The sequence below is a fragment of the Triticum dicoccoides genome, chromosome 5B (genome assembly GCF_002162155.2).
Source record: "Triticum dicoccoides isolate Atlit2015 ecotype Zavitan chromosome 5B, WEW_v2.0, whole genome shotgun sequence".
NCBI classification, from domain to species: Eukaryota; Viridiplantae; Streptophyta; class Magnoliopsida; order Poales; family Poaceae; genus Triticum; species Triticum dicoccoides.
Genome location: NC_041389.1, coordinates 222,625,913 through 222,641,932, shown reverse-complemented (window position 1 = coordinate 222,641,932; position 16,020 = coordinate 222,625,913). Strand labels below are relative to the sequence as shown.

At 52.1% G+C, this 16,020-nt stretch overlaps 1 protein-coding gene across 1 annotated transcript; it reads right to left on the bottom strand.

Annotated features, from left to right (window-relative positions):
- Positions 1-2,786: 2,786 nt before the first annotated feature.
- On the bottom strand, positions 2,787-4,126 carry LOC119308133 (myb-related protein 308-like). The gene is made up of 3 exons (XM_037584256.1): positions 3,837-4,126; positions 3,607-3,736; positions 2,787-3,485 (listed from the first exon to the last, which is right to left on the bottom strand). Exons 1-3 carry the CDS (start codon positions 3,967-3,969, stop codon positions 2,930-2,932), a joined length of 819 nt encoding a protein of 272 aa, XP_037440153.1. The 5' UTR covers positions 3,970-4,126; the 3' UTR covers positions 2,787-2,929.
- Positions 4,127-16,020: the final 11,894 nt, after the last annotated feature.

Below are 16,020 nucleotides of genomic sequence, written 5' to 3'. Positions count from 1 at the left end.
CCAGCCCCCGGCGCAGGCTTGTGCCACGTGGTGGGCCTTTGGTCCCGGGCCATGACGAACTGGGACTAAAGGGGGAGGGCTTTAGTCCCCACCCATTAGTCCCGGTTGGTGAACCGGGACTAAGCCTTACGAACCGGGACTAAAGGCCGATTCTGCACTTGTGAAGTTGAAGCTCACGTCTTAGCTTCTCAAATCTTGTATAAAATCAAGGATTGGAAACTTGCACAAAATGAAGCGGAAAGTCTACTAATAAGTGTACTTTCACCTTTTGTGCTAAGTCAAAATTTTAAAATTTGACCAAGATTATAGAAAAGAGTACTACATCCGTCCTGGTTTATTGGTCCCCGTTGTAATCTGTGCGAAATTTTGACCATAAATTTAACTATCAAAATGTTCATGCATGTCACAAAAAATTATATCGTTGAAACTATGTTCAAATACGAATCCAACAATATAATTTTTGTTCACATGCACTAACATTTCGTCAGCTAAATTTTTGGTCAAAATTTAGCACAAAATACAAAGGGGACTAATAAACCAGGACGGAGGCAGTAGTAGCATATATGACAAAAAATTGGTATATTATGAAAGTACATGTCACAACAAATCTACTGATACTAATTTAGTGTCATAAATGCTGCTACTTTTCTCCATAAAGTTAGTCAAAGTTTCAAAACATTGACTTAGGACAAAAAGTATATATACACTTATTCGCGGACGAAGGAAGTACGTAGTTAGCATTGTGTGGAGTGGGTGTACCTACGATGATGTTCACATCTTGCTTCTAAATAATATTTGCTCTTTTCTATAGAATTAAGGTATGCTCTCTCAAAAGGACATGCATGTGCGTTTTTATGTACTACTTCATCTGTTCCAAAATGTCTCAACTTTATTACCTACACCGCACGTTCCACTTCCTTCCGGGCCGCTCGCGCAGGCGGCTCCGGAGGGCAAATCCCTAGCCCCACAAGTCTCTTCCTCGTGGTCCCCTTGTCGCCGCCGCCGACGACTCCGGCTGTGGTGGCGGCGCCCGGCCACCGAAGGCGACAGGCAGGGTCGGCGCGCCCCGGCGGGCTCCCCTCGCGCGGTGGCGGGACGCCAAGCGGGCGGCACAGGAGGATCTTCTGGTGTGGCGGCGCATGGCGGGGGGCGAGGCGGGTGGCGGAGCTCGGCAGGAGAGTAGTAGTGGAGGCCTTGGCGCGCGGGTCTGGGCTCCGTGCGGCGTCGGGATGGCTCCTGGAGGCGGCGGCGCGGTGGGGCCAAGGTGGCGCCGGCGAGGGCACAGGAGGTGGTCGCGGCGCTGCGAGCTCGGCCAGGAGATGCTGCATCGGCAGCGGTCAGGTGTGCAGCGGCGTTGAGCGTGCGGTGGTGCCCTCGGTTGGCGCCAGAGATGGAAGATGGTGCAGGCGGCCTGCGACCGGATCTGGCCGATCTGTGTCTCTGGATCGTCTATTGTGTGGCCTCCTGCCTGGATGGGTGTGGCTGGTGGCTGCGTGCGGTGTCGTCTGCCCTTGCCGTGCTGCCATGGAGGACCAAAGCTGCGATATTTCCTTGGCCGAGCGGGAGATGCAGTTCGGGTTGCTTGCCCTCGTCCGTGCAGGGTCGGTGTGCTGTGACGTTCTGGTCACGACGGCTGAGGTGTTGCGGCGGTGGCGGAGTGACCCATCATAGACAGTGTGCCTCAATCTGGTGGGGAGGGTTGGATATGTGTGACACGGATGAAAATCATGCCCTTCTTCGGACGGTGTTGGCGGCGACGGCGCCTGCGGGTCTCGATTCCCTCCTTGGAGGCGTCGCTAAGGTGTGTCAACATCTCTTCCTCCTAGCTTGGGTTGTTGTCTCCAGGCGAAAGCCAATTCGTTATCGGACCGGCGATGGCGGCGTCTAAGCGTCGTTCCTCTGATGGGAGCATCGTGTGGGGAGACTTGGACTTTGGTTCCATGTTGTGGTTCTTCGGTGCCTGCCGCTGGTCCGAGTAGAGCTACTTCGACGCAATGTACGCCCGCGGCGGTGAGTCCAAGACGCTGGCTTTTCTCGGGATCGACTGAGTCCTGCCAGCCACTCGCCATCTTCTTTTAGGCATTCAAGGGTGGTTGGTGCATTGCCAAGGGAAGTCCAGCTGAAGCTGTTGCTCTTCGAGGTGACCGGTATTGGTCGAGACGCGGTTTAGTTGTTCTGTTTAGGGCAAGTTCCTTTGTGTTGTGGTTGTAACGTGTGCGGTTGCTTGTCTTCGGATATGCTCGGGTGTGGAGTTCATGCTACACTTGATGTTCAAAGAGGTAGTCTCTTGTAATTGGTTTCTGCCTCCTATGAAAATATGGTACGCCCTCGGTGTACTCTCAGAAAAGAAAAACTTTATTACCTACACTAGACATTCGTGACAAAGCGCGGGCTGGAGAAAGTTACGGAAATGAAGTGGTAATGGACAAAAAGGTGTCACGAAGCAAAAGAACGAGGAAAGAAGGCGTTGAGCTCAACTACCAACGCAGATATGACTTCACCACCATAGCTAGCTGTGCCATGCATCAAAGAAAGAGGAAAGAACAATTAAAGCAGCATTGGTTCCGGTGAACAAAACCAGCAGCACGACAGTTAAGCCAGACTGGGCTACAATCAAATATTATAGCCGGTCTGGAACATGACAGTCAAGGGCCCCCATCGGTACGTTGTGGATTACAGGAAGCGATTTCTTACTCCTACTCAATTTTATGTCGAGCTACTCAATCTGTGGAAATTGTCGTAAAATCCATGTGTTAAAAAACTTGCACAGACCAGGCATTAGAGAATGAAGGCAAACACAAAACTTCCTCCGAGCAACTTACACAAAAATGCTCCGAAAAAACATAAATTTCAGTATAACTACGTACTCCCTTCTCTCTCTAATTAATCTGAGCTCTGACTTTCTCAAGCTAATATCTCGGTCTCTAAGCTACTGTACTTTAGGATCTCTGAAGAGCGAGGCATCAAGGAATTGTAACACTCCGGAGCTCGCCGGGTGCAAGGAAGAAGAAGACGATGAACCGACACAGCTGCACCCCTCGCCGCCGTGCAACCCCAGCCGGTTCAAGCACAAGCATATTTTCTCCCTCTCCGAGTATCCCGTCCTAAGCACACCATCCGCTTCTCGGCTTAGGGGCGGCTGGCAGGGCGGGCTTATGGACAGGTTCAGGTCGATCATGCCCACGCCGAGGTTCCCCGCCAATGACGGCGGCAAGGACACGCTGTCGTCGGCGTCGCTGCTGTGGCCGCTGGCATCGGGCGAGCAGCTGGAGCCGCCCGCGAGCTGGTGGGGGCTGGCGCCGCTCGCCACGGCGGGGGACGAAGGCGTGTGTATCCCCTGCACGGCGGCAGTGCCAGCATTGAGCGGGCGGTGGGTCTGCGGGTCGACGCCGCGGGCGAGGAGCTTGCGCTTGACGTGCGTGTTCCAGTAGTTCTTGATCTCGTTGTCCGTCCTCCCCGGCAGCCTCCCGGCGATCAGCGACCACCTGCAAAGCAAGGAAGCCAATAATCAATATCACCGCCGTCCGCCGTTACATCGCATCCGACACATATATTTCAGTTCAGATTTTTCGATGGCCATAGCAAGGTGGGGCTTAGATGGCTTACTTGTTTCCGAGGAACTCGTGAAGCTTGATGATGAGCTCGTCCTCCTCGTCGGTGAAATTGCCGCGCTTAAGGTCCGGCCTCAGGTAGTTGATCCACCGCAGCCGGCAGCTCTTTCCACAACGCAGCAACCCTACACGAGTACATGCAGACGAATCAACATCATCTCCCACACGGCCGGCATGCATGCCAATGTTGAGTCCGCATACCAAATAAAGATATATATGTTGTACCTGCTGCTTTGGGGAGCGATCTCCAGCACCCTTCTCCATGGGCCTTGATGTGGGCGATGAGCCGCTGATCCTCCTCCTTGGTCCAGGCGCCCTTGTTGGTGTGCGCCTTCTCGCAGCACGGCGATCTCCCCATGTCCGCCGACGGCCGGCACAGCCCACAGCCCTAGGCGCAAGAGAGAGATCGGAGAAGTAGCCGGAGGAGACAGACACAGAGCCAAGTGACGACTGTCGTTTGATCTCAGGGAGGAAAGAGAGGGGTTATATGGTGGCGGAGAAGGAGGGGCGGAGGGAGAGAAAGCGGGGCGAGGTCGAGGTGGATGGAGAGATAGAGCGGAAAGGGTCCCATTCCCATTGACCCGGATCACTCCGAGACATTTGACCGAGTTGGTGTGAGGAGAGAGAGGAAGGGGTGAGTGAGTGGTTGCGGAGCCCCAGGGACGGATTTGGTAGGTTGGTAGGTAGGGAATGGCATGCTTCTGCTCCTGTCGGGAGCCCCTCTCTTTTTTTGCGCATCCCCCTCTCCCTCCCTTGTTCCATCTCATCGCTTCAATTGTTTGGTTTCATACATAATTGCTCGCGCACTTGCAACCTGTGCCAATATTCTAAGAAGTTAGCTTTGATTATCTATTCATATTAGTGTGATTGTATAAATAATTGTTTATCAAACCCGTGATTTACCTACCTAAATATTTTATTTGATAATCACTTATTTGGCAAGAACTTACTGTCTTACCAAAGAAACATAATTTTATTTGTCAAGCGATGAATAACAGACGAGAGGGAAAGAGGGATGCTGGACGAAGGACGAGGTGGAAGATAGAACCTTATATTCTTTTGAAGTACATATGCATTCAAAGGAATGTAATTTCTCGTGTGTTGCAACGAAAACATACACTAACATAATAATAAATGTCTTTTACGAGTAGACTAGAAGATAATTTCTCTTGCGTTGCAACGGAAACATACACATGCTAGTAGATTAGCATGTGATGCGTTAAAATCTTAGTAAGTTTGATCATGATTTACCTGTCATCTTATTGTTAAGCATTTACTTCCTCCGTCTAAAAATATTTGTCATCAAAATGGATAAAAAGAGATGTATCTAGAACTAAAATACGTCTAGATGCATCCTTTTTTATCAATTTTGATGACAAGTATTTTCGGACGGAGGGAGTATTTGATAAGAACTTATTTAGCAAGTTTTTCTACACAATCATCATGATTTACTTGCCATCTTATTGTTAATCATTTATTTGGTGAAAATTTAATGACTTGCCAAAGAAACTATTAGTTATTTTGGAAAACTAATAAGACGTGGGCGATAATCAAATATGGAAGGGGGATGGAAGAGGAGGAAAGGGGAAAAACCAGTTCCTGCCTAAAAACCAGTTCCTTTTGAAGTACATATAAGTAGAGAATAATATATTTATTTTAGTTTTTTTGTTCCCAGTTCCTGCCTAATATGCCCCTGTCGTCCTGAATCTGTATGCTAGTAACTATTTTTACCTACGGACTATCATACCTGGTGACAAAACAAAACGACTCGTGATCACTATTGTCCCATGCTCGTTTTCATCGATTCTTCCCTTCTCTCGAAAACCGTTGCTACTAACACTAACGTTGGTTTTTTTTAGTTGTATTCCTTTCTAGTCACAAAACAGTACGAAAAAGAACAAAGTGCTAGAAAGGGACTTGAACCGGATCTATTTAACAGCTACTAAGCCCAATAACCAACGCCAACCATCTTTACTTGTTCTTTGATATACATAAATAAGAGTATTTGAATCCTTCTTGTTTCTATGATATCACCAAAAATAATAATTTTAGGAATGGTAACTTTCGCATGAGCGTGTGATAACTATGACACGAGCAGCCTAGTAACTTTACATGATAAGGTTGCTAATATAGCATGAGAAGCCTATAAACTATATCATGAGAAGCATGGTAACTTTACACATAAGTTACCGGGTATTCAACAAACCCCCCTCCATTGAAAAAGTTACCATGATGTTTGAATGCAAGTAATCAGGTATGCGGTGCGTAAATTACCATCCAATTTACACAGAATTTATCTCAGGGGAGGGGGAGGGGGTACATTTCAACAACAAAAAATCCCCAGGTCAAAATTACCATGGTGTTTGTACATAAGTTGTCAGGTTTATGGTGTGAAAATTACCATGTTGTTTACACAGAAATTATTAGGGGTATGTTTCGAAAACTTTTCCCTCCCAGGGTGAAAAGTTAGCACAATGTTGGAACGTAAGTGATTAGGTCTGTGGTGCGTAAATTACCATGCTATTTACATAGAAGTTATCGGGGTTATGTTTCAACAAAAAAAATTCTCGGGTCAAAGTTATAATGGTGTTTTATACGTAAGCTATCATGTTTGTGATGCATAACTTATCATGTTGTTTACACATGCAGTCATCGTTGTTTTATCATCTTCCCTTACCCAATCAAAGGTATCGGATCTGCGGCAAGTAAAAGTACCATGCTACTCCCCACACCCAAGTCAAAGTTCGACGGTGTTTGCACGTAAGTTACCATGTGTGACATCCCAACTTAATAGGAATGATAGACTACTCATGTCAACAAGGTGCACCTTCTTGTCCGAGGGCCCACCCGAAAGGAACCTAAAAGTAAAGCGTGCTTCATATTTTTACTTGACGCAGAGTATCTAGAGAGAAAGTTACCGGGATATGTTTTCAATAACTTTTGTGTAATTAGCATGGTATTTTAGACATTAGTTACCGGAGTATGTTTAAATAAGTTTTACCCAAGTCAAAGTTTAAGAGTGTTTGCACGTAAGTTACCATGCGTGACATCTCAGCTTAATAGGAATGATAGACTGCTCATATCAACAAGTTGCACCTTATTTTCAGGGAGCCCACCTGAAAAGAACTTCAAAACTAAGCATGTTTGACTTGGAGCAATTCGAGAATTGGTGACCAAATGGGAAGTTGATCCCAGGTGCGCACGAGTGAGGACAAAGAGCGTAGGAAAGACTATTGTTTGTCTATAGGTCCAGTCTATATCCCAGGCGCAACAGCCAAGAATCGGTGGGTGGACCGGTGGGTTTGGTCGGGGCATTACAATTTGTATCAGAGTCGGCCCTCGCGGTTACACGGGTGTGTGAGGGTCAGTGATGAATACATGCGGCACATGTAAATTTTGACACTGATTGTCGACGAGAACGACACCTATGGGATCACTGGATCCCTTCTGCAGTTTGGCAGGGAAGAGGGGTAGAGCAAACAGCAGATCTAATGATCAACACGACGGATTTTTACCCAGGTTCGGCCGCTGAGAAGCGTAAAACCCTAGTCCTGCTTGAGTGTATATCTGTGTTCTTGAGCTTCGACTAGCTGCAACGCATGCAAGCTGGGCCGAGAGGTTCAAAAGTCTGAATCCTCCTCCAGTATGCCGTGGGCGTCCTTTTATATGTCCAAAGGGGCTGCCACAGTGGAACACTATGTCGGCGTTCTGGTAACGGGGGTCCCCAGACTTGCCTGTCTGCGGCCTGCGGCGTGGCTCAAGTGGTGGCCCAGTACGGCCCGTCTTCATCAACCCAAGCTCAAGACCCTCGCGAGGGGCCAAGCCTCGCGGGGCGGACGACGCAAGGCTTCCTCAGGGACGGCCTCACCAGGCAGGCTCGCGAGGAGGCGGAGAGATCAAGGCAGGGGTACATCGCGAGGTGCTCGTGATGCAAGCCATGACGATCGAGACCAGGCGGGCGCTAGCCTGCGCAGTGTCCTTGTTTCCTCTTTGGTGCAAAGGGGGCAAGCGCAGACGCGGAGTACCGAGGCATAAAGCAAAGGTTACCATTTCGGTTCAACGAGACCAAGACCAGCAGAGCGGCAGGACGGAGGTCACCGTGGAGCCCAAGATGGCGTCACCGCCAGTGCCTTTGGCAGTCGAAGACCAACTTTAGTCAGGATAACTTGTACTAGATGTTTCCCTTCAAAATGGTCGTTGTTGGCTCCTTTCCGGCTCAATATTTGGGAAGAGGACCGGGGCCTCTATATATAGAGATAGCCACCACAGTAGAGGGCATCTCAAAGAGTTCTCATCAGATCTAGAGGCGATCGAACTCACCCAAGTAGTTCACCGCACCAGCCCAAGAACACCTCTCGCGAGGCTGTTCTTCCTCTATACTGTTCATCATCAGCCCCTGAGGCAATCCACCACACCACACACTAGATTAGGATATTACACCACAATGGTGGCCCGAACCAATATAAACCTTGTGTCCCTTGTGTTGCTCATCGTGTAGCTTAGATTCATCGCAAGGCGTTGGGACGTGGATCGGTAGGGGAAAGATCTTCGCGCGCACCCCAGAGTTCGAACCTTAAGGGTTTTGCCGGAACCCGATATCCGACATTTGGCGCGCCAGGTAGGGGTGTGCCAGAATCTTTCTTCAACTGCCCCATGTTCCACCACTCTGTCGCCTCCATGTCCGGTGACCCGACGGCCAACACCGACCGCTGGGCAGCATGGCCTGCCCACGCCGCGCCGCCTGCCCAAGGTGACCTCAACCCCGCGCCTCAGGAAGCCCGCGCTCCGCAGAACGCTGCGGGGTGCGGGTGACGCGGTCAAGCGCCGCCTGCCCTCACCCCGCTGCAGGTACGATCAGCAGCAAGGGCCTCAAACCACATCGCGGCCACAACACCGCACACTCGACGGGAGCAGGCGAACATGAAGGCTGCACTCACGGTGGCTCGAGAACTACTATGATGCAGGCTGCAGGAAAGCGGCCATGACGTGCTGCTGGAGCGCGTCGCTGAGCTCCTGGATGCCAGTGCTTCAGGGACACCTCCATTCTGCGTCCAGCTTCCACCCCAGGCCCCGGGAGGATCACACGGCGGGCCCATCCGTGCCCGCGCGCCCCCAGGTGTACCTCAAGGCTTCATTAACACCAGCTTGGCCGTCAGCGCCGGGCGACAAGCTGCACCAGCACCGCCCCTGGTAAGCGAGGGCATGCGCATCGCTGCCTACGGCCCGGGCGGGCCGCCGCCCTACCACCCCCAGGAAGGTGCTTCAAGCCAAACCACGTGGAGCGTGGGGCACTACAGCGAAGCCTTTGGGGCGGCGACCCGGAGGCTTATGTGCCCCACATGGTGGATCGGGAATACGCACCGAAAGAAGACCACGGCTCGTTCCTCGGGCCAGGCTGGGAGGAAGAGACGCCAGAAGCCGAGCCCTTTCAGGAACCTCAAGGAAGCCTCGCGAACCGCGCCGGCGGCAGCAGCTATCGAGTACCGCTAATCCCTCAGGAGCAAGCTTATGCTAACCATGGGTCGTAGGAAATCCAGGTCACTGCAGTGGAAGACTGCCCCAGTACGACAGCCTCCCTCCCCTTAGGAGGAGGGCACTGGGGGCTGCAGGAGAGGGGCCGGGAGCCAGGCCCCTCCCCACGGCGCGCGGAGCAAGGTGTTCCTCGGAGGTAGGCCCTCTGCTGGGGAGGTGCCGCAAGGCCTGCCCCCGACAAAGGACCCGTGGTCGTCGGGGGAACCGCTAGCGTCCCCTTTTCCCCATTGGCGTCGTCCTTGGTTTCCGGTCGCCGTCGATGGTGGTCAAGGGTGGCGCAAGGCGGGGCCCTCATCTGGCGATATGAAGCAAGGCCGATACCTGTGAAGAAGGCCCAGTGCCTGTGAAGCTCGCCGCTCGTGACACTCTCACGTAATAATGAGTTGGGATTGTACACGCCCCGGAGTCTCCGGAGAGCCGCCCTTGGGCCTCGGGGGCTCCCTCCCACATCCAGTGGTAGCACTTAGCTTCGCGCTGGTGAGAAGACGTCGAAGACTAGACTAGGTGCCGAACGCGGCCTTTTGCTTTTGCTTCCTTTTATGTGGTCAAGCTTTCTCGTTTTGGACCTAAGTTGAAGTTGAATTTGTGTTTGTGTATGCAGGGAGGGGTGTCTTGTCTTGTTCGCGTGCTTTCTCGTGTTCCGTTTTCTGCTCAAGTTGGAATTCCACTAGCTGCCTCCCCCTCGCGAGCCCCTCGCGGTCAGGGCTGGGCCCAGCACACACGCACATGTCGTCCCAAGGCTGGCGCTCGGCCTCGCAAGGCTCTTGCTGCAAGGTCAACGGGTCTCCCGAGGGACCCTCGGAGAGTCGCCACGAGCCTACTCGAAGCTCGCCCAAGATAAAGGTAAAATCACAGCAACCAACTCATCGCAGAGCCCATAACATCATATGGGCACCCATTCAGTGTCAACCTTAACAACGCGTGGACAACAATCCTTTTTACATGTGGGGCTTCCCCTCCCAAAATGCTCTTACAACCTTCAGGGCCACACCCGAGCTTTTTCTAGGCAGGCTAAACATCAGGGGGCGTAGGATCAATCAGACATGTCGCTCACCGCATCCTCTTGGTCGTCTCCACAAGCATCGCTGGCGCCATTGTCGCTGTCGCTGGCCTCACTCTCACTGTCGTTGGCACCTTCTTCGCCGCCGTTCACCACGTCGCCTTCATCAGCAGCGACAACCACCCCGTCATCATCAGAGGTGAAGGCCCGGACGAGTGCATCCACGTTGTCCTCCACCCACCATGCCAGGTCGCCTCGGATGGCCTCTGGCACCGGGGCGATGGCGGCGTCGAAGTCAAAGTGGGGGTCGATGTTCTGAAGATGGCTGAAGGCACGGGAGAATGCCCGTGCGAGCAGGCCGCGGCTCCTCTCCTCGACAAGCCGACGAGCCCTCTCAGAGCGATTCTCCAGATGCATCACCACGTCGATGAAGAACTGGAGATTACCGGCGTAGTTGGTCACGTGAGGCTGCTTAGCGGCCGCATCACAGATATTGCCCAAGGCCGCGTTGGCCCTTTCCCTGAGTGTTCGGAGCACGGGGTCATGCATGTGCTCCAGTGTCTGCCACTGGCGAATCTCATCTTCGTTCCGCCGCGCAACGGACTCGGCGTCATCAACCCTCCATTGGAGGAGAAGCAGCTCGGCACGGGAGGAGGCCAGCTCAGCCTGCGCCGTGACTAAGGCGGCTGCGGTGGCCTCAGCATGCTGCGTTGCTTCGGTCAGCTTGGTCCTAAGAGCGGGAGTCCTGCCCGCGGCCTCGGCCTTGATCAACTCCAACCTCTGTTCATATTCGTGCTCAAGAACCCCGCGAGCTTCCGCCACGCAGCGGTCGACCTCTTCTTGGATTCAGACCTCCCGCGCGCCAACATCGTCCTCCGCCTGGGTAACCTGGCGCTCCCTCGTCTCCAACCATTCAAGATCGAGGTTGTGCTCGGCAGCCTCCAGCGTCAGCACTTCCTCATGCTTCTGGAGCTCCTCCTCTTCGGCGGGCGCCCCTTTCAGCAATGCAAGGGCAGCTTGGCGCAGCTCCACTTGCTGCTCCAGGGAATTGCACCAGGCTTGAAGCTCCCACACGCGCTCCTCCGCGATCTCGAGATGCTGGTCTGCCTCTTGAGCCTCCTCAAATGGCTCGGGAGCAGGCCTTTCACAAGGCCACAAGAGATGCTTCAGCCTTTGTGTTGTCAAGATCAAGCTCGTCGCGTGCAAGACTGACGGCCACCTTCATCTTGCGCCGCTCCACGACCAGCAGCAGACCTTCGGCTTCAAGACATGCGTCTGCATCCGCGAGCTCTCCATCAAGCTGGCTCATTGAGGGAGTCCTGGACTAGGGGGTGTCCGAATAGCCGGACTATCATCATCGTCCGGACTCCAAGACTATGAAGATACAAGATTGAAGACTTCGTCCCGTGTCCGGATGGGACTTTCCTTGGCGTGGAAGGCAAGCTTGGCAATACGGATATGTAGATCTCCTACCATTGTAACCGACTCTGTGTAACCCTAGCCCTCTCTGGTGTCTATATAAACCGGAGGGTTTTAGTCCGTAGGACGAACAACCATTAGAACAATCATACCATAGGCTAGCTTCTAGGGTTTAGCCTCCTTGATCTCGTGGTAGATCCACTCTTGTACTACCCATATCATCAATATTAATCAAGCAGGAGTAGGGTTTTACCTCCATCGAGAGGGCCCGAACCTGGGTAAAAACATCGTGTCCCTTGTCTCCTGTAACCATCTGCCTAGACGCACAGTTCGGGACCCCCTACCCGAGATCCGCCGGTTTTGACACCGACATTGGTGCTTTCATTGAGAGTTCCTCTGTGCCGTCACGATCAGGAAGGATGCCTCTGCCCGTCTTTAAAGACGGTACCATCACCAAAGGAGCTTTGGCCGCCGGCCAAACTATCCGACTAGGTGGTTTTCTCATGACCGCCTGTTCGGCCACCGCTTCGACGATGGCCTCTCGGGTCATCAAAAGCAATCTTCACGTCAACTCGGAATTCGCCGAGCAGCTGGATCCAATGGAGCTCTCTTCCGTAAACGAGCTCTTGGATCGCATCGCCGCCCTGGGAGTCGCTACAGACTACAATCAGATTGGGCTTAAAACCGATCTGAGAGAGATCAACTCTCCCCAGGTTACCCACCATGTTGCGGTGGTAGAGGAACAAAGCGGCGATTCTTCTTCTGTATTAAAAACTAGTTATGTCCGGACTCCCGAACCCTCCATGCCGGATTCCCGTGGAGGGACAAACGTCGATCAAGTACTGAACCTAAAGTTAGGTAGCGGACCAGACTCGTCGGACAACATCCAGCAATCCAAGCTTCCAAATTCGGAAACTTTTCGGCCCTTGAGCCTCAAGATGGGCCGGGTTCCGGGCTCAATTCCACCCACCCACCCAAACATATGCGATTTATCTCAAATCCGGCAAGAGCCCGCTGAAACAGTACATCATTACTGGGCCAGATTCCTCCTGGTTATGAACAGGATAAAGTCATCGCGAAATTACACGCTTCGCCGACCTGGCATCCATAGTACGAAAATACTGTGCGATGGAGAGTGTCCAGAAAACCGAAACTAAGTTTTGGGACAATTCGGCTCCGAACACAACCCTAGTCCGAAATAAAAGGGTGCACCATGCTCAGGCACCCAGGACAAGAACCAAAAAGCAAAAACCCCGTAAAGGGCACGGAACCGTACTGGAGGGATGGCTCAGCGGACCCTGTAAAATTCATAGTACAGAGGGCGCCACTCCAACTCATAGCCTTCGAGCATGTTGGATACTGCGGCAGGTGGCCAAAAGTGGCGAAGAGCTTCTAGCCCCGGAGACCCACCCCAACAGTACCAGTACGGTATTAATAGTCTTCGAGACTTTTGCATCAAATAATATGCGGAAAAGAACAATCCGCAGCCTCGCCGAAGTCTACCAAGTAGCAACAACAAATCCATGGAGCGGCACGGCCATCACCTTCAACGCCAGTGATGAACCTAAATTCCGAACAGCCCCAGCACCAGCCGCATTGGTCCTCAGTCCAATAGTGGACGTCTTTCGTCTTACCAAGGTACTCATGGATGGCGGCAGCGGATTAAACCTCATCTACGAGGAAACCCTTCAAAAAATGGAAATAGACTGGAGCCGCATTGAGCGAAGCAGCACAACCTTTAGAGGAATAATCCCTAGTCGAGAAGCACGCTGCACAGGAAAAATCACACTTGACGTGGTGTTCGGCTCGCCGGACAATTACAGGTCCGAGGAGGTCACATTCCAAGTGGCCCCGTTCAGCAGCGGATATCACGCTTTATTAGGACGAGAGGCATTCACAATTTTCCAAGCCATACCCCATTACGGGTACATGAAGCTTAAAATGCCCGGGCCCAATGGAACCATCACCCTTGCCAGTGATCCGGACATAGCACTCCGCGCAGAAAACAAGACAGCCGCATTAGCCCTAGAGGCACTATCCGAAGCCCTAGCGGCGGAGGAACTCACTACGCTGCGCTCTACGGTGAACAGGGATGATGTAATACTCGATAAGAGATCCAAGTCCACCTCTTTTAAACCAGCGGACAAAATAGTCAAATTCCAGGTCCATCCAACGGACCCAACAAAGACAGCCTCCATCGGGGCACAGTTAAACCCTGATGTAGACGCCGCACTACGAGAATTCCTTCGGGAGAATTGGGACATCTTTGCCTGGGACCCTTCAGATATGCCAGGAATCCCATGCAGATTGGCAGAACACAGCCTAAACATCCTAAAAGGATTCAAGCCAGTCAAACAGGCTCTTCGGCGATTTTCCGAACCCAAAAGACAGGCAATGGGAGAGGAGCTAGCCAAACTATTGGAAGCCGGATTCATCAGAGACATCAAACATCCGGACTGGCTAGCAAACCTGGTAATGGTACCAAAGAAGGACAAATCCTGGCGCCTATGTGTCGATTTTAAAGACCTCAACGAGGCTTGCCCAAAGGATCCTTTCCCCCTTCCCCGCATCGATCAAATAATCGATGCTACTGCAGGGCACGATTCATTGTGCTTCCTCGAGGCATACTCCGGCTACCATCAAATTAAGATGGCGGAGGCGGACCAAGCCGCAACGGCACTCATTACTCCATACGGACCATTCTGCTTCAACACGATGCCCTTCGGACTCAAAAACGCCGGCGCAACATATCAGCGCATGATTCAGACAGGTCTGGCTACCCAGATCGGCAAAACAGTAGAGGCATACGTAGACGACGTGGTCGTCAAAAACAAACACGTCGAAACTCTAGTAGACGATTTGAGGCTCACATTCGACAACCTCCGAGCATATGACATTAAGTTGAACCTGGAAAAATGCGTTTTCGGCGTACCAGCCGGAAAGCTCCTGGGCTTCATTGTATCCGTTAGAGGAATTGAAGCAAACCCAGCCAAGATCCGAGCTGTATCACAGCTGGATATTCCAAAAGACCTCAAACAAATACAAAAATTGACTGGATGCGTGGTGGCTCTAAGCTGCTTCATCTCCCGTTTGGGAGAAAAGGAATTGCCCCTCTATCGCCTCCTCAGGCGCACCGAACACTTCGAGTGGACGGATGCTGCCACTTCCGGACTCGAAGAAATAAAGGCCATATTGGCAACAAATCCGGTCCTGGCCGCGCCTAACCTGGGTGAACCAATGTTCTTATATATCGCGGCAACACATTAAGTTGTAAGCGCGGTGCTCGTCGTCGAACGAGAAACAGAAGGCCATAAATTCCCTCTTCAAAAACCAGTGTACTACGTATCCACTGTCTTAACTCCCTGCAAGTCCCGGTACCCACATTATCAAAAGATAGCATACGCGGTGTTCATGGCATCCCGTAAGCTGCGACACTACTTTCAAGAGTGTTCGATAACAGTGGCCTCCGAAGTACCCCTCAACGACATCATAAACAACCGCGACGCGATGGGCAGGATTGCAAAATGGGCCATTGATCTCTTACCATTTGACATAACCTACAAACCACGGCGAGCTATAAAGTGGCAAGTCTTGGCTGACTTCGTCGCGGAATGGACTGAAGCCGAACTCCCTAAAGAGTACGGCGCATACTCCAATTCGATCATGCATTTCGATGGCTCTAAAATGTTGGCCGGCATGGGGGCTGGCGTCGTTTTGACGTCCCCAACCGGAGCCACAGTCCAATACGTACTTCAAATAATGTACACAGACTCCAACAACGCAGCCGAATACGAGGCCCTTCTGCACGGTCTCCAGATAGCAATCTCCATGGGCATTCAACGCCTCGAGGTACGCGGGGATTCAAACCTCACAATATCACAAGTAAACGGAGACTTCGATGCCAAAGATCCGAAAATGGCAGCCTACCGTAACGCCGTCTTAAAAATGTCAGCTCGGTTCGAAGGACTCGAATTCCACCATGTAGCCCGGGATAATAACCAGGCGGCCGATGTGTTGGCACGCATCGGCGCAAAACGCGACGCCGTCCCTCCAAACATCTTCCTGGAGCGGCTCTTTAAGCCATCCGTAGTATGGGAAGAGGAGTCCGGAAACAACAATCCGGAACCAACCGCACCGCCCAACACCGAACATTCTGACACAACCGGTGGCTCAGCCAATGGCATAACACCTTCCGCCCACGAAATAATGGCAGTCATCGCCCCGTGGACGGAACCATTCCTAGCCTACTTAATTAGGCAGGAACTTCCCGAAGACCAAAATGAGGCCCGCTGTATAGTTCGGCGATCTAAAGCCTACAAGGTCCATGAGGGGGAACTTTATAAGAAAAGCACAACCGGAGTCCTTCAAAGGTGTATCTCCGAAGAGGAAGGGCGAAATCTTCTGGCTAAAATTCACGCGGACTAGGCGGACACCACGCTGCAGCCCGGGCCCTTGTAG